The sequence below is a fragment of the Poecile atricapillus genome, chromosome Z, assembly GCF_030490865.1.
Source record: "Poecile atricapillus isolate bPoeAtr1 chromosome Z, bPoeAtr1.hap1, whole genome shotgun sequence".
Lineage (NCBI taxonomy): Eukaryota > Metazoa > Chordata > Aves > Passeriformes > Paridae > Poecile > Poecile atricapillus.
Genome location: NC_081289.1, coordinates 38,085,271 through 38,107,252, shown reverse-complemented (window position 1 = coordinate 38,107,252; position 21,982 = coordinate 38,085,271). Strand labels below are relative to the sequence as shown.

At 37.3% G+C, this 21,982-nt stretch overlaps 1 protein-coding gene across 3 annotated transcripts in view; it reads left to right on the top strand.

Annotated features, from left to right (window-relative positions):
- LOC131573556 (neuron navigator 3-like) overlaps nucleotides 1-21,982 on the top strand; it is a 250,860-nt gene that overhangs the window by 196,270 nt on the left and 32,608 nt on the right. For all 3 annotated transcript variants that reach the window (XM_058827624.1, XM_058827623.1, XM_058827622.1), the window contains exons 17-22: nucleotides 3,670-3,711; nucleotides 6,021-6,181; nucleotides 7,786-7,974; nucleotides 10,392-10,444; nucleotides 15,045-15,068; nucleotides 17,384-17,461. In XM_058827624.1, coding sequence (XP_058683607.1) covers nucleotides 3,670-3,711; nucleotides 6,021-6,181; nucleotides 7,786-7,974; nucleotides 10,392-10,444; nucleotides 15,045-15,068; nucleotides 17,384-17,461 — 547 coding nt within the window. The remainder of the gene's footprint in view (nucleotides 1-3,669; nucleotides 3,712-6,020; nucleotides 6,182-7,785; nucleotides 7,975-10,391; nucleotides 10,445-15,044; nucleotides 15,069-17,383; nucleotides 17,462-21,982) is intronic.

Here is a 21,982-nt window from a genome sequence, read left to right as displayed (position 1 = left end):
TTTAAGTACTATTCCTAATAACACCCTCATAAGCAAATGGAGAAAATAAAGGCGCTTGAATAGTTGGTAAGGAGTTACTGAAGATGAGTGATCAAGAGCTTATTAGTCTGAAGGGATATAATAGGGCAGGATATATTTGCATAGATAGAAAATGGAAGACAGTGAGGCTATTTTGCAAAATGTGTGTACAGAGTTGTAGTGCTATTGCTGGGAAAAAGCATTTTGAAAATGAAAATATTGCATAAAAGTCTTAGAAAGTAGCTATCCCATTATACTTTTTCACATTAAGGCTTTAAGATGAGACTTTGGGACATCAAGTTTTAGTAAAGACCAGCTGGAAAGCACACAGAAAACAAGAACAAGATCTCAGGGCACATCTACATTTTCTGTGAAGAAAAGTAGCCCTTGACTGCCTCCAAAAAAAGAGTCGCCTTTCGTTGAGACAGCAAAGTTGCAAAGTCTCTGTTATATTTGTCCAGCTATCCCTCCAGGGATGATCTGATGTTGCCCACAGTTTTCAGGTTACCCAGTGAGTGATGGTACAGCACCAGCACAGAGGTGCCTGACAACTCCTGAAGTGTCGAAGTCTACTCCAGCCAAATTCTGCATCATTCAATGAGATTCTATTGCATTGTAACCAGAAAATAGACTCTGTAGCAGCAAGCAAAATATTTTCTTTTTCAGAAGGAAGGCAGATTTTGTATCACTCTCAGGCCTTTTGCTGGTTTTGTACTAGCAATATTTAGAGAAGTCTAATTCTACTGTCATAGAAGTGTAGCTCCCTATATAGACTTGTATTTTACCTTACAACAATTTAGAGGGATTAAAATAATCATGCAGATACTTTTGATCTAAAATAAAAACATCTTCTGGGGTTAATAGAAAATATTACTGCTTTAGTTGTAAAATTTTCCAGGTGGACACATAACCAGTAGTTCTTTCAAACCCTTAGTTGCTGTTGGGTATCGCAAATTTATTTTCTTCTGCTTGATCTGAAGGACACAGCAAGGAAAGCATAAAAACACAGAAATACAGAAATAAACAGTGGTCTGATCAGCAGTAATAGCTGCATTTTAAGATTAGCAGAGTGGAACATGACTGGCTTTCTCTGGTTTGTTTTAAAAGAATGTTTAGGTTTGAGTGCTATGAAAGTGCATTGAAATTCACTTAAGCCCTTCAAGACTTTCAATTATCTTTAATAATCGTAATTGATAGTTATGGTTTTAAGGTGTGAAACAGTGCATCATGTATCAGTTTTTCTTATATGCCTAGCCATTTGCAGAAACTAATTTTAAGACCCATATCAGCTTGGTCCAGCCTGTCATAGAGCTCTCTAGTTGTTTCTTAGCTTGCAATAATTTGTTTTATTACCTAACAACTCTGGAAGAGTTAGATATAGCTCAAGGATATGCTATTATGGCCCTTTCCCAAGATAACCTCATCACCAATGGCAGGTAGGAAAATGAGGAATGTAAGGCTTCCTGTAATTTCCCTCATAGAATTTGCAGTCAGTTTCAGCAGTGTAAAATAAACGGAAGAGAATGAGATACAGTGGGCTTGATAACTTCAGCCTACGTCTTCATTCATCTTTCTGCAAGATTGCTTTTTCCCAATTTACATGGTGAAGGAAAGTATCAGGAATACTATGATATTCTCATCCTCACTTTATATTGGTTTTTGTCCATGTATGCATTGCTTCTTTCAGGAAAGGACTGCCTTTATTATCATTATCAACTTTAGAGATGGGAGGTAAATTCAATTCTATTTACCAAAAACCCAGTTTCTGTGGAAGCAATGAACCCAGCTTTTGGTGGATGAATAATTTCAGATATTGAAAAGATAAGGACAGTTATTGGTCTGAAGTAACAGTTAAATGAGACCATGCTTAATGGTTTCATACAATTATCTGAAATCTAGGAGCATCTTTGTAAGCTTTATTATGTTAGAAACACACAATGAGCATTTGCTACACTCACTTTAATGCAGCTGCAATAACTCCATGTTTATGTTGAGGCTATTCATCCCTATTTCATCTGATCAACTGAATTCAAAAGATTCTTGGAAAATCCTATGGTCACTCTTATATACGACTGGCATACCTTTTGCCTTGTGGATTGGTTTAAAGGAGCAGTGAGTCCTTTATTTTTAGATAATGTGCTATGGATTACTTTGAAATATTTAGATCTTCAAATTAAAGTAATATTAGAAATTACGTTGTTCTCTTGTACTTTTAAGTGTTTGCATAAGAAACTGGTGGTACGATCATCTGTATTCTTCTTGAAATTTAGAGGTACATAATGATAAATAAAGGAATATCAAGGCCCCATTTTTCTCCATGAAGAAAAATAAAAGGGAGTCACTCATTCAGATTTATGTTGTCTTTTTGCCAGCTGTTCTTGGTCCTGTTAATTATGGTGGGAGCAAAATGCTGAAAATACAGTCCTCTGTCTGACATGGGACTACTCTTACATGGACCATGATAACTGGGCCTGTGCTGAAATACTGCTGATTTTCTCCTGCCATTTGCTTTCTCCAAATGCAGAACAAGGCCCTTTATTAAACTAGTAAAATTGTCTGTAAAATTTCCTGATGGTAAGAGTAGTTTGCGGCCATTTGCCTAAGCCCTGGTAGTAGATTGCTCATGATAGTAGACAGTCTTGTTGATAGTAGATTGTCCATGCCAACAGTGTTTTCACTGCCTTTATCTACTTGGATCAGGGATACATGACAGTAGGACTCCCATCACCTCCAGCACAATAGGAAACACCTTTAATAAGGGTATTTCTTGGGTAGGAAGGGTCCTAAGGGTCCTGCTGTTCTCAGAGGTGTGATTATGATATGTAATACAGAAGCTTTCAAAAGCCACTTTGCTATTTAATCCATATGGTGACACTAAGCTATGTTCCAAAGGGAGAAAACTTTGCAATACTTACTTGATGATAACTAGTTCAACCCACACCAACCAGAGACCAATTTACCAAGACTATGATGAAATGATCAAATGACACTTGGAAGGGGGGCTAGTAGGTGCCCTTCTAGTGATGTGGTTTAAATGAGGAAAACTCCATCCATATATTTTGGGTAATCAGCCACTCTGACGCTGTGCGTGCAGGAAAATGGAACAACATCACTCTGGTGCCGCTTTTCATTGTCCCCACCATTGCCTTACTGTGGGAGCCCCTCAACAACAGAAAGCCAAGAGTCTGAATCTTCAGAACATATTTCTACATGCAGAGCTGTCATTTGGCTTCTGGCAAGGCCGTGCTGCCTCTTAGCAGGTGCCACAACCTTCATTTCTTTTGGAAATCTATTGCCTTATCATAGACAACTGTGAAAAATAAAGATTCGTACTGTGACCATATGATTCTCATACAGATTTCAGAGCCAAGCTGTAGAAAGGTTAGAAATGGCAAAGAAGCACTTCTTTCTGACTTGGACAGACTCCAAATTACTATTGACCCAGCCCAGAGCATGTCTAGATGAAAAATGAATGTGCAGCAGTCCATGTCCTATTGTTCCTTCCAATGAGTAAAGGATTTATCGTGAAAAGTTATATTAAAAAGCATTAAATGACCTTCTGTTATGCACACAAACCTAGAGCTTTAAAATTTGTAATTCTGAACAGTCCTGTTTACTGTATGTCCTTAGGGATTTTTTTTGTTTTAACAGCATGCAGCTTGACAGAAATACACTACCCAAAAAGGGATTAAGGTATATATATTTTTTTGAGCATGACTGCTGCTTCTCTATTTTCCTGTAACCTTTTCTACACTGCCTTTATTTTTCTTTCTCCTTCTGTTGATCCTGTTTACAATAGTTCTTGGAATTTAAATTCAAACCAGAAAATGTAAACTTTAACAATAGACTTTTTCTTTCCACGTCTGCCTAAAGAATAAATCTTCTTTCAAGATATACCATGGAAATAAATTCTATTAGGGGTCATTTCCTTATGCAATGAATCTTAAAAGGCATTGAATCCTGGAGAGCTTAAAGAGGCAGAACAAGATATTTATGCAATTCAATAGGACTATTTATTGAAAATATTATGGAGAAAAACAAGATTTTAGAGGTGGATCTGACTTGAACTCATGCAAACAATCATGCAATTTGAACTGGAGAGCTATTAAAGGGTAGGGCTAGAAAATACTAATTTTACTATCCAAGGATTGTAAATATAAAATGTGTGCTGCTCCCTGCAGTTTTCTTGGTCCTTATCCAGCAGTACACAGAGTCCAACTTCACTACTAACTCTTCACTAAATTCTGTCTTCATCACAGAAATCAGAACTTTTCCACTCTCTTCTCTCCTCCATGGTTATAAGACCAGATCATTAGGTAACTTGACTGGTCTTACCAGGCATAGAAGCCCATCTTGCCAATCCAGTAAAAATATTTGGCAAAAAAAGATATATGTGCATGTACACAGAACTCTGCAGCTTTCCATAACTGAAATTACACCATTAAATCTCATGAGTTATGAATAAATATTTCTGAAATTTTAAGCTAGTGCTAAGCTATTGTCACTACAATGCACTTTCTGGCCTACACTAGTTGTTCCTTAATAAGAATTCAGTCAAATTTCCTATCATCACAAAACAATCACTTTGGATTTGGAGAGAATGGAAAAGGTGGAAGACATTAAAAGTATAATGGGGACCCATACAATGGGATGGTTGAGGTTTGTGGATGTACATACATCTGTTATGGTGGCTGAAAGCTGAAAGTGAATTACTGTGGGAAAACTGCTTGCAGGCATATAAGATTGATCAGTTAGCCCAGAAAAAAAAAAAATCAGTTTGATTTAATGTACAGATATCCCAGTCCAAAACTCAGATCCTGAATTCTCATTTTTCCATTTTCCCAATCTGATAACCACTCAGTAATTCTGTGCTCTACCACATTTATAGGCAAGGATCATAGCTGTCTTTTTGAAAGGAGAAAAGAAGTAAATATTTAATAAGGACAAGATGACTTACTGCTGTAAAATATTGTACAAAACCCCAAGCCCAACACAAGAACTTACATGTTCATTTAATCTTCTCTCTAAGCAGAAACACTTGTGCCTTGCAAGCCTGAAGCCAGAATATCAAAAGCCCTTTCTGCTCTGCTGTTTTGGGGAACACTGATGGCTCATGACAGTAGTGAAGAAGGTGTTCATTTCTCAGCAGGATATTGTCTGAATGAAGCAAACTATTTCAGACATTGCTGAAAACAATCTCTTGATTAAGACCCACACTGTCTGCACATTTTAATGTTAAATCACTGCCAGAATTTCCCTTCTTCCAGCTCAGCCAAGGCTGGACCAGTGTGTTACCAGTTCTCCATCTTAGCCCACATCACAGTGCACTTGTTTTATTGGTTACCATAGAAATCAGTTGATGAATTGATTGCCAAACTTCTTCCTTCCAGAAAACTTGTTTCTGCTAATTGTTTATTTTTCCTGTCCCTTTCCCTCCCCTCAGTTTGGGGCAGCACACAATGTCAGGTAGCATTCAGAGCGGAAGACCACATGCATATGACCATGAGTAGCTGTCATTGTCAATGCTAACTCCTTTTTCAGAGTTGTTGATCTGTTTCACTCCTGTCATCTAATCAATTGCCCACATGATATGTGACAGATGTCATTTTTCAAGTGGCTACTAACATTCCTTGGCTTCTATTCTGTGCATTCCCCATCCTAACCATACAGCTTCAACCTGTACACTTCCTATAGCTTTGAAGTCCTTTTCTGTCAGCTCAGTTGTCTGTCTGCTATGGTTGATCATCCTGTCTCTTCAAAAGAAGGGAATGCTGTTTTGGGGGAGGGGATGAAGAGTAAGGGGGGCTCAAGTCCTGTATGTTTTCTATTGTAACCCAATGGTAAATTGTACCTAGTTAAAATCTCTGGTGATAATCACTTGACTAGAATTGATGCTTTCCTAGGGATTTGTTCTAACTGGTGATGGGTATTTATGTGACAGCTGTTTCTTTCCAAGACATCACCTTGTCATTGTCTTGAGCATGTGAGCTGTGATTTTTCAGATATACACCATCATCCCGGCAGACAAGTCAGGAGGAAGGCAAGGAATGGCTACGCTCCCATTCAACTGGAGGCCTGCAAGACACTGGCAGTCAGTCCCCGCTTGTTTCTCCTTCAGCTATGTCTTCATCTGCAACTGGAAAATATCACTTTTCCAACCTGGGTAAATGCTTGTTTCTCCCCCTCTGTAAGAGAACCATAAAATTCAACTGTAAATATTTCTTAGTGTGCTGGACTAGGTGGTTTATTTTTAACGTCTTCATCCCCATACTGTTCTACCTCATTAGTAAGGGGAAACTCATGGTATTGTTAATGAAGTGAACCAGGATACCACCTATTTTGCACAAAGGAAAAAAAACACAGATTCTTCATGACTTGACCAAGGAGATAAATTTTAAGGGAGAACTGGAAATTAGTTTCTAGTTCAAAGCTATTCATCTTTTAGGTTTCATAGTCAGTAGGATTCTTTCCAGCGATTTTAGTGAATGTCAGAAACTAAACATTCGATTTTTCCTACATATAGGTTTGCTTTGAGGTAGACCTTTTAAATGTGTTTCAGTAGCTGGACCTGGCTATGACTGCACTGGGCCCAATCCAGATTCTAACCTGGAATGCAATATAGTATTTTGGGATGTGAGTCACATAGCAACTTTATTTGATTATGAACCAAGGTTTAGATTTGGTTCTTCTGAATCTTGTTTCAAATTAATCCAACACAAGTTTATTTTTTTTTCTTATTATTTTATTTCTCTCTTTAATTCGGAATAAAATCCACTTATCTTCACTGCACTTGACACATAACTAGGTTCAAGATTAGCTTTTTATGGTTTAGGCCCTTACTGAGGAATTAGTAGCATGCTTTGAAGCATTAATACTTCTATCACTCTGTCAGAGCTTATGGCATCTATAGGTTACAATCACTCAAAAGAAATTTGATCAAACATACACAGCTCTTTGTAACAGTGTTTTTTTTCACTGTATAATTTTCTGTTTACAATGATCTTTTTGTTCATAGTTCTTGTGAACTCAAAATAGACAGCAATAAGATAATGGGGTTTAAAATTTCTTTTTTCGTTGTTCTTTGCTTTTTTTTCAGTTTTCATAGCCCTGTGGAATAAGTTGCTCTCACAACACAGCTGTTCTGGTAGTTTATAACTTAGGAACATCTTGGATGATGTAAAATAAAAGTCCAAACACTGAGGCTGAATTTGGCTAGACAGCTTTTCCTTCTAGGCATTGAGATTGTGTGGTCCAGAGGAACCATTGCCAGGCCTTCCTTCCTACTGGCAAAAGAACTTTGCAAAAGCTTAAAGTAGGTTCATCAACACTGTTCTTTACTTCAACCATATCTGACTACACCTGTTTATTAGGATGAGGTTCAGCTGAGACCTCTGCACGAATTTTTAACCTAATATAGTGGTAGGTGCTCCTGAAAATCAAAGGATAAATGTCTTGCATATGCAGATAAACTTTGGTCTTAACAGCAGGCAGTAATACAGGTATATAACATTAAAATACAGATAGTGATTAATTAGAAGAGCTGTTAGGGCTGTTTTACAGGGTTAATGTCATCCAGCTCCAGCTCCAGCTCCTTTGAGGCCATCTACTCCACCTTTTTGTTGCAGCTTTAAACGTAGGAATAAAAGCCCTCCATTTTCTCAACAGCATGAAGTCCACCTAACCGTGCTAGTTCTACATTACAATTTTGTGCAGAACCAAAATTTACTTAATGGAAATGTGCTTCATTAATAAAGCTTTTTATTCCAGTGAGTCCAACCAACCTGTCACAGTTTAACCTTCCTGGACCCAGCATGATGCGTTCAAACAGCATCCCTGCTCAAGACACTTCTTTTGATCTCTATGATGACTCCCAACTGTGTGGCAGTGCTACGTCCTTAGAAGAGAGACCACGAGCAATCAGTCATTCAGGTTCATTCAGGGACAGCATGGAAGAAGGTAAGACTACTTACATTGGCAAACAGATGTCCAAAGCATAAAAATTTTAAAATACTTCACTGCACCCTGCACCATAGAAACTTAAATGATTTTGTGAAGGTTTTATTAATCCTGTTGAGTTGGACTCAAAAGCCTTCCTTGTCCTAAAACATGGAATGTATTCCTTTCAGCCAGTAATATGCAATGCTGTATGTATCTCATGTATGTACAAATCTTTTATCAGAAATTTTGAAGAAAAGGAAGCCATTCTTGGAAAATTATTCTTTTTTCCTCTAAATCCAAAATGTCTGAACATAGCTTGACTACTGTGTTTCTCTGCTTTCCTAGTCCTACTTTTGTGCTTATTTTTTTCCCCAAACACCAGTGCTACTTAGCATCTCCTTTCTTTTGTAGTCATTGAGTCTCCCCACTTTCCTATAGCCTCCTACAGCAAATACCATGTGAATTTCTGTATATAAGTTCTGTAATTTAAACTGACTTCCCTACTTTATGCAGATTATTACTGTCTGCTTTTTTTAATGCTATCTGCAACATCTGGAACTTGGTGAATATTTTTTGGTTTGGTTTTGGGTTTTACTCTCTTTCATCCACAGAGAACCTGACTGCTCCTAATTAAATGCACTGTAGCATTTTCTTCTGACTAGCATTTCTGGTAAATCTGATTATTTGCAGAATTGCAGAAATCTGATTTATTTGCAGAGTGCAAAGTCCTTACACCCTTTAATTAAACAAAAAAAGACAACTTCATGGGATTAATTCTGTAACATTCATCTTGTTTACTGCTCAGTGATGAAAATGTAAATTATCTTTGTAATAGGCAAATAAAAAAAGTCTTGCCTTAACCCCAAAGGTCATAGTTATGAGATAAACTGAGAGAAAAAAGACCTAGATAAAACAACAGACAAATAATACTTCTATTTTTTGATTCCTTTTACTGTATTTTAGATGTTATATGAGGCAGACATCTGGGTATGTAATACTAGCAGTAGGGTGCAGGACAACTCAAGCTGTGAGTTGTCAGCACAGAGAGGATGGCTGACTGCACAGAAGAATATCACATAATTCACGGACAGAGCTGACTACAGACCCTTTGCTGAGTAACAGAATTATCAAAAGAAACACTGGAAGAGTAATAGAGAAAACAAAGCAATTTATGCATAGAAAAAGAGGTGTTAAATGTAGAATTTCAGTAATGGGTCACCAGTGGGTTTGATGAAAGCTTTTTCATTGGTTATGTTTCATATCCAGCTGGAGTAGATAACCGTGATCAACCTGAGTAAATGAAAGTCAATGCAGCAGTAATAAACAGTTTTCAGCAGTTTACAGTCATTAGAGATTACCACGAAATGATGCTGTTAGAAGGTCAAATGTATTTTAAGATAAGAGCTCTGAGGAAGGTTAAAGTGAAACAAGTGAGGTAATGCATAGAGCCACTGGGTATGAATGCAGATGGCAGTTTAGCTGAAACATTTAAACCAGAGACTGAAAACCAAACATACTTTGGAAGCCACTCCATTTCAATGGTGAGTGTACCACATTTCTATAAATACAAAGCCAAATTCAAAGTCCATTTGGCTAATCCAAGTATTCTTGTAGTGTCTTTTTTTTGCATACTGGTAGCTATTAAAGCAAAATATTTTTTTTATCAAACCCTGGCAAATTATGAATATCAAAAAACTTTCTTGTGAAACAAAAATAAAAAGAGGAAATTAAATAAGTTGTCTTCTTTGAAATTATCTTTGGGTATAGCCTTCCACAGGAGAGTCATCAGAAAGGGGCAATTTTTTTTACAGTTTTAGTCTTCATTTGCCATTTCCAGGTAGACCAGGAGCCCCATTTCTTAAAGTGCAGCCAATGAAAGACATTCAGCCAATGCTCTTGAGGCTGACTCCACTGAGGATCAGGGGAAATATGGCACTACCTCTCACAGTTACCACTTCCCATGGACAATAACTATGCAGGTCAGCATTGCTGAGGGAAGCTTGGGAGCTCGCCCCATGGACTATGAACTGGTTTCCAAAGCATAGTCTCTTACTAAAATCATTTCCTCAGCTTAGGACAGCTACAGGACAGGTAGGTTATAGCTGTATAAACAGCTCAATTTCTGGTTTCTCTGAAGAGTGTATTTATCAAGTGATTTCTTGTCAAAGCAACAAAAGTGATGCTTGGTTTTCTGGTAATAATAAAAAATTTTGTTGGTTCACTCACCTGCCCCATATACAGGAAAATGATTTTTCTGCACAGGACTGTCTTTCTAAATGCAGGGAAATCTATTAATAGCTATTCTATGCTGATAGCTCATAATAGCTCTTTGTGGAAAATTGGTTTTCATTTTAAAAATTTCTTTACTTATTGAGCTACATGGGGGAAGTTTTATGTTTTTATCAATATTACATGTTATTTTTCTTTTCTTAAAGTACATGGGTCCTCATTATCACTTGTCTCCAGCACATCCTCTCTCTACTCTACGGTGAGTATTGATATTTTAGAAAAAAGTTTTGCCTGCGTCTGTTCTTGTTCATTGTTCATGAAAATTTCAATACTTTGAGACCTAGAAGAATTAAAATTTTACTGCAGTAAAGTAGGAATACTTATTTTCAGCTTTGTACTACTGCATACTATTTTAGAAAACATTCTTTTCATCTCTTTATGTGAATTGCTTATAAATGTTTAAAATCATCCAGTATGCATTTTGAAAGCTAAAAAATAGGTGGAAATCTAAGAGTGTCTCTTTTATGGGGGTCGTTATGCTATTGCAGTTGACCATTTTGAGTCATTTTGCTTACTTTCAGCTAGTGTACAACTTAGAAAATTATTTATATCCTGGCACTGTTTGAGTTGAACTTCTTAAAAACTACAAGATTGCCTTAGGGTAAGGGAGATGTAATTTGGAGTTTAACTGTCTACTGATATTTCTTGTAAGTGACAGCATTTAGATGTTATTTACAAAGAGAAGAATAACTTTCTAAAATTATAATCTTTGTTAGATTAATTAGGTTGAGTAATATCTGTTTCTATCTCCAGAAGTTGTTCTGGGTTTGATTTTTTTCCCTCTATTTTATTGTTGGTTTAGTTGGGTTTTTTTTATTTTACAGGTGTTTTTTTATATATTTTGCATCATTTATTGTTTTGGTTGTTCTATGACAAGAAATCATCCTTAGGGGAGCAGTTGAACATGTTTGGGCATTCTCTTGCTGATACAGAGCTGTTGCTTTGCAGCCTCCTCACAACTACAATTACGTGTTGCAGTAGCCCTGTTTCACAGGAGGACAACCCACTTACCTGCTTTTATCCCATGCATACATGAATAGTGCGTGTCCCCTCCATGTGTCCAGGTGTTGAATAGTGTCAGCTGGCATTCCAGAGATGGACTCCTCTACCCAGAGCCAGCTCCAGCTGTTGCCTAGGAATACCAAGCTCATGCAGTTTGATGCCTTTGTAGCACATGGTAGCTCTGTCTTAGTGCTAAACTCATGTTAGCTTCAAAAGTATGTTGCATCTGTGCACGATGGTGCCTCTCCTAGTTCTGTTTAATCATAAAAAGGTTCATACAAGATCATATCTCAAACATCAAGTACACTTGCCTTAAACTGCAAGTTGCGAGTCATTCCAGTCCAGACCAGTCCTGAAATATCTGGAAGCGGGAGAGGGGAGGTGAAGTTGGGAGGAGTAGAATATTTATACAGGCTGGCTTCATGTGAGGCACAACTAACATTCAGAGCTAAGCTTCTCATTCATGTTTTGGTGGTTGAGAAAATATTTGGAGCTATTCCTTGTCTGTGAGACACTGCAATCAGTTTGCTTGGGAAGGTGTGTCAGAAGTTATAATTCAGGCTTTGATGTCAAATTTTAGAAGAATGTTATGAAACTGATAGATGCAAAAAATCAAGTTATAAAGTGACACAGGATGCTTTCAGCACCCAGTAAGTGAATAAATCTGTAATATCTGTGCTCTGGTGTTGTGTAATGTAGAAGGAATTTACTAATACTTACTATTTATGTAACCTGTTATCTTTGAACAGAGTATCTTGGAAATATTAACTAAACCCCATGATAGTAAAGAATGGTATTTTTGCTACAAAATAAACTTCAAACTGTTTACAGTTTCATACTATAAATATCTTCAAACTGTGGATTTACACTGCAGCTGAGCCCTACTTCTTGAGTAATGGATTATGTAGGCAAGACGTTAGAAGCTGCAGAAAAATCTGAAAGCAGCCAGAAAGAAACTGGTATGCAAAAAATTACAAGGATTGACTTTTAGCAAAGATTTTTGATCTGAATTTCTGCTGCTTGAGCCTTCTGGGAAAATAGTTTAAACTTCTCAGCAATTAATCAAAAGATGATGCACAAGTGGAGTATAGAAACATGAAAGGTTTCACATTGTGTCACATCAGCTGAGTGAAGAGAGCGATGGGATAGCTTCACAGGGTTATCTCAATTAAATTTATCAGATTTCTCAAGCATTGTCTTAAGCCTAAGTGCTAGTGTTTTCTGTGACCTAATCACTGGAGAAACTCGAAGTACTAAATGAAGATCAAGACCTTCATGTATAATTACCAGAGGATAGTTGAAAATCTTCAAGTTGCTCTCTGAAGATTGTTTCTTTGAGAATCAGAATATGAGATTCAGAGGAGACATTTCATTATTTTCTGCCATTGAATAAGTCCAATGACACAGAAGTTCTGCATTCACTACTATTTTCTGTATATATTGGCTTTCTTCTTTACTTGCATTTGGGTTTTTCAGGACTTAATTTGCACAGAGTGGAAATCTAGCTTGTGGAGATATGCATGTACAGAGATACCCATTTTGTTTCACAGAAAAGCTGTGAATGTAAAGGATGTAGTAAACTGATTCAGTTTTGGCAGTGAATACATTTAGCCCTGTGAGTAATTGAAAAAATTATGATAGGTTGTCTCCTGTTTCAATCTCCTCCTGCTCAGTAGGTGAAACACTTAAATATTCACATATTTAGTTAATTGCCAATTTCTCGCACTGGCTCTCAGCATTAGCTACACTTTGAGTCCCTAGGCTTCACTGATTGTGCCAAGCCATGCTCAGAGGAGTTGTGTAAGGACATGTCATTTGTACCTTAATATTCTAAGACCTCGAAAAAAAAAAAAATAATCCTTTCAAGGATGGGATGCATGCATATGATGGAGAAGTAGATTGAGAAAAATAATTTTTATTTTTTCCTTTTAGAGCGTATTGGAACAATGCTGAATCATGGGTTACAATGGTGTGAGCATGAACTTAAGTAAAAACTGCTCAGATATATTTGGTTGTCAGATTCTATTTTTAAAGCTGATAGTGTGTCCAAAATCTTGGCCTTTCTCATTCATTAACTTCCTTCACTGCCCACAAAATGTGACTTGCGGAAGCCACCTCTCTGAACTCAGGAAGAGGTAACACTTGTGCATTGAGGGTGTTGTCCGGTAACAACATGTAGCAGTCCCTGCATCAGCAGGTTTGGTGGTCCAAGGACAAGAGCCATGTCCCCACATGGCGGTTTTAGGAAAAGATCAGCAAACCTAATTTTTTGCTTTTGTTGCCACAGAAGAAATCATAAGGGGACACTGTCACCTCAGTCCCTTTGTGACTCTCCATGCACTATATATTTGATGTAACAATAATGGAAATAGAATATCATCTTTTTTTCTGTGGGCAGATCTCCTGTTCACAAACATAGATTAGAAAGTTAGGGTGTTACAGCATGTGTGTCACATCAGTGCTCAAAAAAATACCTCATTGTACTAAATCATCCATCACATAGTGTTGTGTCAGATATTACAGTAGTTTCAGCAAATAGCATTTCTAAGTATTGCCAAGGTAAATATTGTAGCATCAGTCTGTTTAATGACTGCTAACAGAAAAGCATATATGGAAAGAGTCGTTTTCCAGGAGTTTTCTCCCCTTATGAAAGGTAAAGCAAAAGAAACATTTCTATTATAAATCATTAAAATCCTAAGAGCCCGAAATGAATGCCTAATACAGGCTCAAAGTCAGCTACACTAATTTGTAATAACACAGAATAAGACAGTCCAATGCCAGAGAATATCCTGAAGAACCCTTACTGTGGGTTTTCTCAGTGTTTCTAGTGTTATTTATAGATCATTCCTCTACCTACATTTTCCTTTTACTGCTTACTTTTCCTCTACATAATGTAGACTGCTTTTCTGAATGTGGGCCACTTCAGACCATGGGGTAGATTGATTTCCAGTACATTAACTGATTCCTATTTTATGTTATGAAAGGTTTCCTTTCTCATGGCATGCCATTCTTTTCCATTAGAATCCCACTGAAGCAAGATTTATCTGTCCACCAAATGTCTCCTGAATAGGGCTAATCCAATGCTTAGAAACTGAATGACTTTCAAGGGTTTGCCTTACAGTAGTTTCGTTTCTTAGCTTGTTGAAAAAGGTTGTAAAAAGCTCCAATATATAACACCATACATTGTAATATGGAAAATGCTTAACTTTAAAATAATATTAGCGAGTTTAATTGAAAACTTTAACATGCCTTGATAGCCTTTAATATTTTGGTCACTATTCTGTATGGAAGAAATTACATTAAAATTCAAGTTCCCCTCACCTTCCTCAATATATGTTTTACAGGTATGCTGTCAACTTCTCTTATCAGGGTTTACTTATTATCATATTAGGAACATTTCTTGGTATGCAGTAAGACAAATATAAATCCAGGAGCCCTAATAGTCATTGCAGCATAAAAGTTTGTTGTGTCAGACTAAGGTCCATGCAGTGAGATCATAGTAAATTTTTGTTTGTATCTTAGAAATGTAGCTGCAATTTCTGAAGTTCTGGTCTTGCTGCCCTTTTCTCCACCATTTAATTTTGTCAGTGCGTTGGCAATCTCTTTGGGGTTTCAGGTGGAGCCCTGCCAAGCAAGTTGAAAAGAGTTCCATTTATTTTTTTTACTGGATACCTTCCTTAAATGTAATGGATACATGAAGCTATTCATTTCACTTCACTGTAGCTGGCTTTTTTGCTCTATTACCACAGTTATGTTGCACGCTGATTCTAAGCCATTTCCTCTTTGTTTTCTTCCAGGCAGAAGAAAAGGCACATTCAGAGGTAAGAACTTTCCTTCAATTTTATACTTCTGTATTGCCTTGCATTACAGTAAGACAATTATGCCTTTTACATTATACATTTTATAGTTTATTGTTTACCTGCTTTGGCTAAACTGCATAGTTGGCCGGGAAAATGCACCCTGTGTCTTTGCATCACATTATAAGAAGTATTGGTGAAAACCTGGTGCAGCTTTTAGTGCACTAGAAGGTGTTTTCTTAGCATTGTGCTGAAAAAAAGCCTCCTGTCTGTCATTCTAAAAAGATGAAAAGAATCAGTGAGAGCTGGGCGTTGAGTGGAGGAGTTGCGATAGGTCTGATTTCAGACTTAATACCACTCAGTGCAGGATCTAAAGGATTGTGCAATTCAAGGTAAGGTGCTGCCTTTCAGGAGGAAAAATACTTCAGATGATCGCTTTGAACTTCTCTCCCTTACATTTTGCATTATATTAAATTTCTGAAACTGACCACTTCGATGGATTTCAGAGCAATGCAGATTGATTTTAGATATAAATCAAATTTGACATGGAAAAAAGCTTTGTTCTCCTTACAGTGTGTAAGAGTGGGTGACAAACCTGGGTCAGCAGCTGGATACAATTACAGCCTTTTTCAAAATGAAGTCCTGGTTGTATTAAAAGGGCACCAAAGAGTAGCAGCAATAAAATACAGCACCAAGGGGTGCATTTCCACTTCACAGAGCTACGTGCCTTCCAACTCCTGCATTTATGCTGCTCCTATTTTTACTATTCTAATCAAAGTCAACAAAAAGATATTTTGAGGAAATTGAACAAATAAACGTAGCCTTCCTTCCTTGCTGCAATCTATTTCAATATAATTTTGTCTAAGCTTACATCTCTTAAAGTTAAAACAAAGGAGCTGAGGAGGCATGCCATAGCTCAGTAGTGCAAATTACAATTCCTCGTTTTATTGCCTTTTATCTAGGGCTGTATATAGAGATGAAAATGTGTGTTTCTACATTATGTTTTCTCAGTATCTGGATCTGCTTGAGATGGTCTTACAGCTGAACAGCACTTCATGAGACCTACCTTTGTGAATTTGCAAAAGCATGATGAAAGCTTAAGCTGGAATGTCAAGTAATTGCATTTAAAAACCAAAGAGAAAAATTGGAACAATAAAAGGGCCAGTCCAGGATGGAGAGCAGCTTAACAATCTGCCCCTGTTGCAGTGAGCTAGTGTAAATGACTGAGCTATTTTTGTATTATAGAAGTACAGGAAAATGTTCATGTTGCTTGTGCCATATTCCTTGTTGGTTTTTATGGGAGTCATAAAACTAAAGTACTGCAGTGGTCTTTACTAGTAACTGTAAATGTTCCCCTTCCTAGGGTGGTTTTACCCATTTCGCTTCTCTAGTCTGGAATAATTTATGTCTGAATATGAAAGGCTCTTCAAAGTGGCACTCCATGCTGTGCTTGATTTCAATACAATGCCCAGAAGTCCCTGTAAGATCTCAAATAGGGTTAAATGAGCTTAAAATGATGTGCAAGCTTCATGCTTAGTATCTACCCCAGCTGAAAGGGAAACAGATATTTTTCTTAAGAATTCTGCTTTTCATTAAAGGATAAAGGAGTCTTGAGTTTATTTTCATGTCAACAAGCACATTTAAAGCTACATTTATTTTTTTTAAATTGGCAAGCACGTTTCTGAATACTATTTAAGGTTTAAAGAGGTTGCATGTTTTAATTTCAGGGACAGTAGGAAGCATATGTTATAGAAAAAACAAATAAATACTATTTTATCTCACCTAATTTTAAACATCCTTAAAGAAAAAAAATCTGTATCTGAGGTAGCCATCAAAGCCTTCTTCATGCCAGGCAGTGTGGGAGTACATATCTCACGTTATCTTAGCCTTATGCAGACGTTCAACATGTGTTGTTGCATCATGTCTACAGTCGGGCACAGTGAACCTCACCCAAATGCTCTCATGTTTCAAAACCCCAGGCCACATCCAGGGCGGCTCTCCTTGATTGCACTAAGCCTATGTTTGGAACTTTCGGGATTTGGTAAAAAACCCATGACATTTCCCTTACAAACAGAGGGTATCACATACAAAGTGATTAAGCATTTTCCCATATGTGCTCCCTTAACTGGAATCCTGGCTCATACACCAGTTAAGTGTGTAAAACAATTGGAGCAACACTAAGAGACAACTTCTAATAATTTGTATTTCTGGATAGTTCTAAGATTAAAATCTGAAGCTAAGACATTGTAAACCTATTGGTGGTCTCTCAAGAAAACATAAAAAATAACCACAACAAAAAAAATTGATTAAATGCTGACAGCAGTCTGTTTTTTCTCTAGCAAATTCAGAAACTACGGAGGGAGTTGGTTGCATCACAAGAGAAAGTTGCTACCCTTACTTCTCAACTTTCAGCAAATGTAAGTATTTTTGCATGTGATGATAAGTAGTATCAGCGAATATGTTATCAATAGCTCTTACTCAACACATAATCTTGGAGACTTTGCTGTTTATTTATTTGGGGTTTTTTCAGGTTAATGACTTCATTACCTTTCTGTATTGCCCCAGCCTCAAGTAGAAGTAATCTTGTGGCTATGGAAAGTAGGCAGTAGAAATGGAGAGTTTCCACACTTTGAATGTGACAGTCCTATCCTGTTCAGTTTCATCCTTTTCTTAGAATCATTTTTAAGAAAAGCCTAAAGTAAGGAGACACAACCAAAAAAAGGCATAATTTGCATATTCTAATAGAATTCATTAGAGTTTCATTTCACAAACCCTGCAAAATGCAGTCAGGTGTGAAGGGAAACACAGTGTACAAGTTATACAGAATCTATATGCTACAAAAACAATGCTGATTTATAACTAATTAAAACCGGGCTCTTTCACAGAGAGCTTCCTGGTGTTCCTTCCAATTGACATATATTGGTAATATGAGTTATGAAACATGTTATCTGAAAATAACTCCAGATACATAATGCAAGCTACGATCCTGTCTGGTTGCTGTGGTTTCAGGTGAAGTTACTGAACAATCTAGCATTGTGATTTTTAAATGCAGTTCAGACTATAATTATCAATACTATTGTGAGTGAAATCTGAGATGCAGTTAGAAGAATATAATTTCACAGTTCAAGAAAGCAGTTTCCTGATATGTCAGGCAGCCAGTACCGTGCCTTTCTTTGACGTGTAGGTGTCCTGAATATTTAGATTTATAAATACTGCTGATTTTAAAGAAATTATTTCATGTTGTGAGAAAATAATCTCTAGCTCTGTGAAAACTGCATGTTCACGTGTGACTTCCACACAGGAAAATGTGGAAGAGCTATGCTTAGCACTTTATTCTCTGTTCAGGTGGCTGCAGAGCACCTGTGAGTATTTGTTCATCTGTAGCAGTGTAGGTTGCCAGACCTTCTGAGTACTGAAAATGAGCTAGTGAATCAGATGATTTGGGACATTGTGATGTTTGTAAATTCAAAATCTGGATTCCAGGTTGGGTTATTCATTTGAGAATGTATAGCTAGAATAGCCAGCATATCTACATTGGGTGTGGGGTTCCTTCACTCATATGTTGTAGACACTGACCTTCATCTTTACCAATTTGGGCAGTTCTTCATTCAGCTATCCTGAGAGCAACAAGTTAAAACCCACACTGAGAGGTCAGAAGAGCTAAATATGCATGCTTTGGGTAGGTGTGTTTGCTAGTGAGTCTATTGTTCTCTGCAGGGCACTTTCCACCACAAATGCAGAGGTGCAGCAGCTCTGCATGGGAGTGGGGAGCACAGGGAGGTGATCCCTGGCTGGGCTTGTGACACAGCACAATCACAGACATGCCCATACCCACTCTGAGTGCCCTGGCTTTTTCCAGTGGAGTTACCTTGATTCCAGCAAGCCCCTGATTTAGTGAAAGATGTATCTGCCCACAGTCAGAAGTTGGACTAGGTGATCATTAAAGGTCCCTCCCAACTCAAACCTTTTCATGATTCTAAATAGAGGTGTCATATCAGTAAAATTAAATTGTTTGCCTATGGTGGGCTTGTGCTCAGTGCCTGTTCCAGGTGATCTCTCAGGCCCCTGGTACTACTCCTCTCTTTACTCTGCAGGCAGAAAAACTGTTTTCCCTTCTCTCCTTCCACTGGCTCAAAACAGAAAATACAAGTGTATTTTTTCTAATTGCTATGTTGAAAGGGAAAGTTGAAAGATTACTCAGACTCCATCACTTTTCAGTCAACCCAGAAATGCTCTAGTCTATAATACAGCAACAAGTGCAATAAGGTGAGGATGTCAGAGCATTCTCTGCAGCTGAGCAAATAAAGACATTGTTTTGTTTGTTTGGACAAACTGTGTCCGATCTCTCCTCAGTCTTATTTGGAAGTCCTTCACTGTACCTCTGGCCAATATGTCTTTCTATTAAATAAACACCATACAGGATGGTTTCAAATAACATTACTTTCTCTAGACAAATTATCAATGCCAGCTCCAAGTTATAATCAGATTTGATCCATAATGTGAAGAAACTGAGTCACATTCAAAATGGGTATTTTGGCTTGCTTTTCACTCAAACTAAATCAGCTGCAGGGGTAAGAAATAAATTTGGGTTGATCTGTATAAATCAGATTGGATTGTTGAGAATCTGTTCCTATATACTGCCTCTAGGCTTCTGAACAACTAGCAAGAATGCTTTTCTACTGATCTAACTGTAAGGGCAGTGTTTTCAATAGGATATCTGAAAATACATGCATAGACATCTGATTTTACCTATCCAGAAGTACGCCATTTGGCTAATTCAGTAATGTTCTTTTGACTGTTACACACATTCTAATCCATCTCCATGGAGATATTCTTTAAACTCTAGACCTATAGGCAACCCTAGGGCTGATCCATTTTGCACATACATTTTTTAAATGATACAAGAGAAATCCTTCCTCTTGCCAAATCCCTAACATGTAGAAATTCCTTCAAAATTAAATATTTCAGGAGCATGAAACTTAAACACTTCAAAATCTCCAGGCATGAACAAAATTATATTCTAAATGAAAACCATCTTAAAAGGAAAGTAGGTATTTCTGGATATTAGGAGTAAATATTTTTGGCAGGATGTTCTCATGAGATACATACTTTACAAAACCAAAAAATTGAAAAGTATTTCACAATAAACCTCGTCCTGAGTTCATTCTCTGCTGTTTCTGGTACAGAAGTCGTAAAGCATTAAAACAACACTTCCACATGAATCCAAACAATCAAAAGAGACTGCTTAAATGTTTTAACACTCCTTCTGCCAGTCCTTCAAGCACTTCATATGAAGAAATTCTAGTGTAAAAGTATCTTTAAAACATCAGAAATAAAATCCATCTTGCAAGCAAAGTGTATAGTCAACTATTTAATTGTGATAGAACCACTGAAATTTAGTCTACTTACAGAATTTATGTTTAAATGCCAGTTATTAAGTACTTTTCATAAAAATTGTGAGTTATTAACAAACAATTCATTTAACTTGGCAAACTTATGGAAAACCTAGATGAGTTTCTAAATTTCATGAACTTGTGCTGCCCTAGCAATGCATTTCTTGCATTTATCCGTTTACCATTTATTTTGTATTCTAAGAGACCTATTTCACCAGTCACTGCCTTTTAAAGGAGAAATATTCCTAATCACAAAATCTGGAATTTATTCTCAGAGAAGAAATCAAATCTCTACATGGATAATACTACTCATTTTGAGTCACGTTTGCACATCAATAAGGCTAAAACTTGAATGAACATTAATACAGAAAAGTTTGATCACTGCCTGTTTTCTCTGACAATACATCCGTCTCCGGCAGACTGAGAACTGTATGAACAGAGTAGCTTTTGTGGTGCCTTTGCTAACCAGAAAAACACTCTGTCCTTTCTGATGCTTTTGCTACAAATGCATTCATCTTAGTGTTAGTCCACAGTTAGTCCTAAACCCCTTCTAATTTCCATACTTTCACTGTCTGAAAATAGCACTTTTTGCCTTGCTGTGGTCTGGAGAAGGAAACTCTTAATAGGCATAAATCTTGTTCACTCATAGTTCATCCTGATGTGAATTTGTTGTTAGCATTTCCCTTTGTAGAACTCAGCAAATGTATTGTACATGAGTGAAAAAAAGAGCATCTTATTCAGCTTATTTCAACACTATTTGTAGCTTTCTTTGCTTCTCCGCAGGAGACCACTGGTGACATTAGTACATAAGTCATTAAAAGACTGGCAGGTTGAATGAAATTTGAACTATTTAATCAAGCCTTTGCTTGATACATTATTTCATACCAAAATGTGTCAATTGGAAGTTACAGCATTTCTCAGGCATTACTGAAAACTCTGCTGAAAATTTTCTTAATTGGTTTCATTTGTTGTTCGGGCTTTGTTGGCTGGACTCAAGTACTATGCTTGACTTCAGCAGTTCATTTCAATGATTAACCCCAAAGTGCCAAAGTGTTTTGCCTGCATATGATTAAATTCAAGCTGTGTCCAGTTGTCATTTGGATGCTTAATTTACAGATTTTCTCCGAGATTCTTGCTTTATCCCTGGCATCTGTCTCAGTGTGGCTGAAGGGTAAATCTCAACACTAATTCAGAAAGGGCTTGTTTTCAGTGCAGAAAATGTCCAACCAGCAGACTCTGTATGTGACTGACAAGGGCTCAAATTCCAGTGAGCAGCCTGACCCAGCCTGTTCAGAGGGACTTTGATCAGTGCTTTGTACTGTATAAAGCTGAAGGGTGCATGCTTGCAAACGGTAGTAGAGCCAAGATGCCAGTAGAAAGCAGAGGGGGTTTGCTGGCTAATGCTCTTGTTTGGCCAGCTCTGAACCGCTATCCTACAGCCAAGCAACAAGATGCTAGCAGGCAGCAAACAGAAAAGGTCACCAGATGTACCCTTGCTGCTTGCAATCAGCCCGATCTCTTCTGGCCTTTCACACCTCCTTTCAT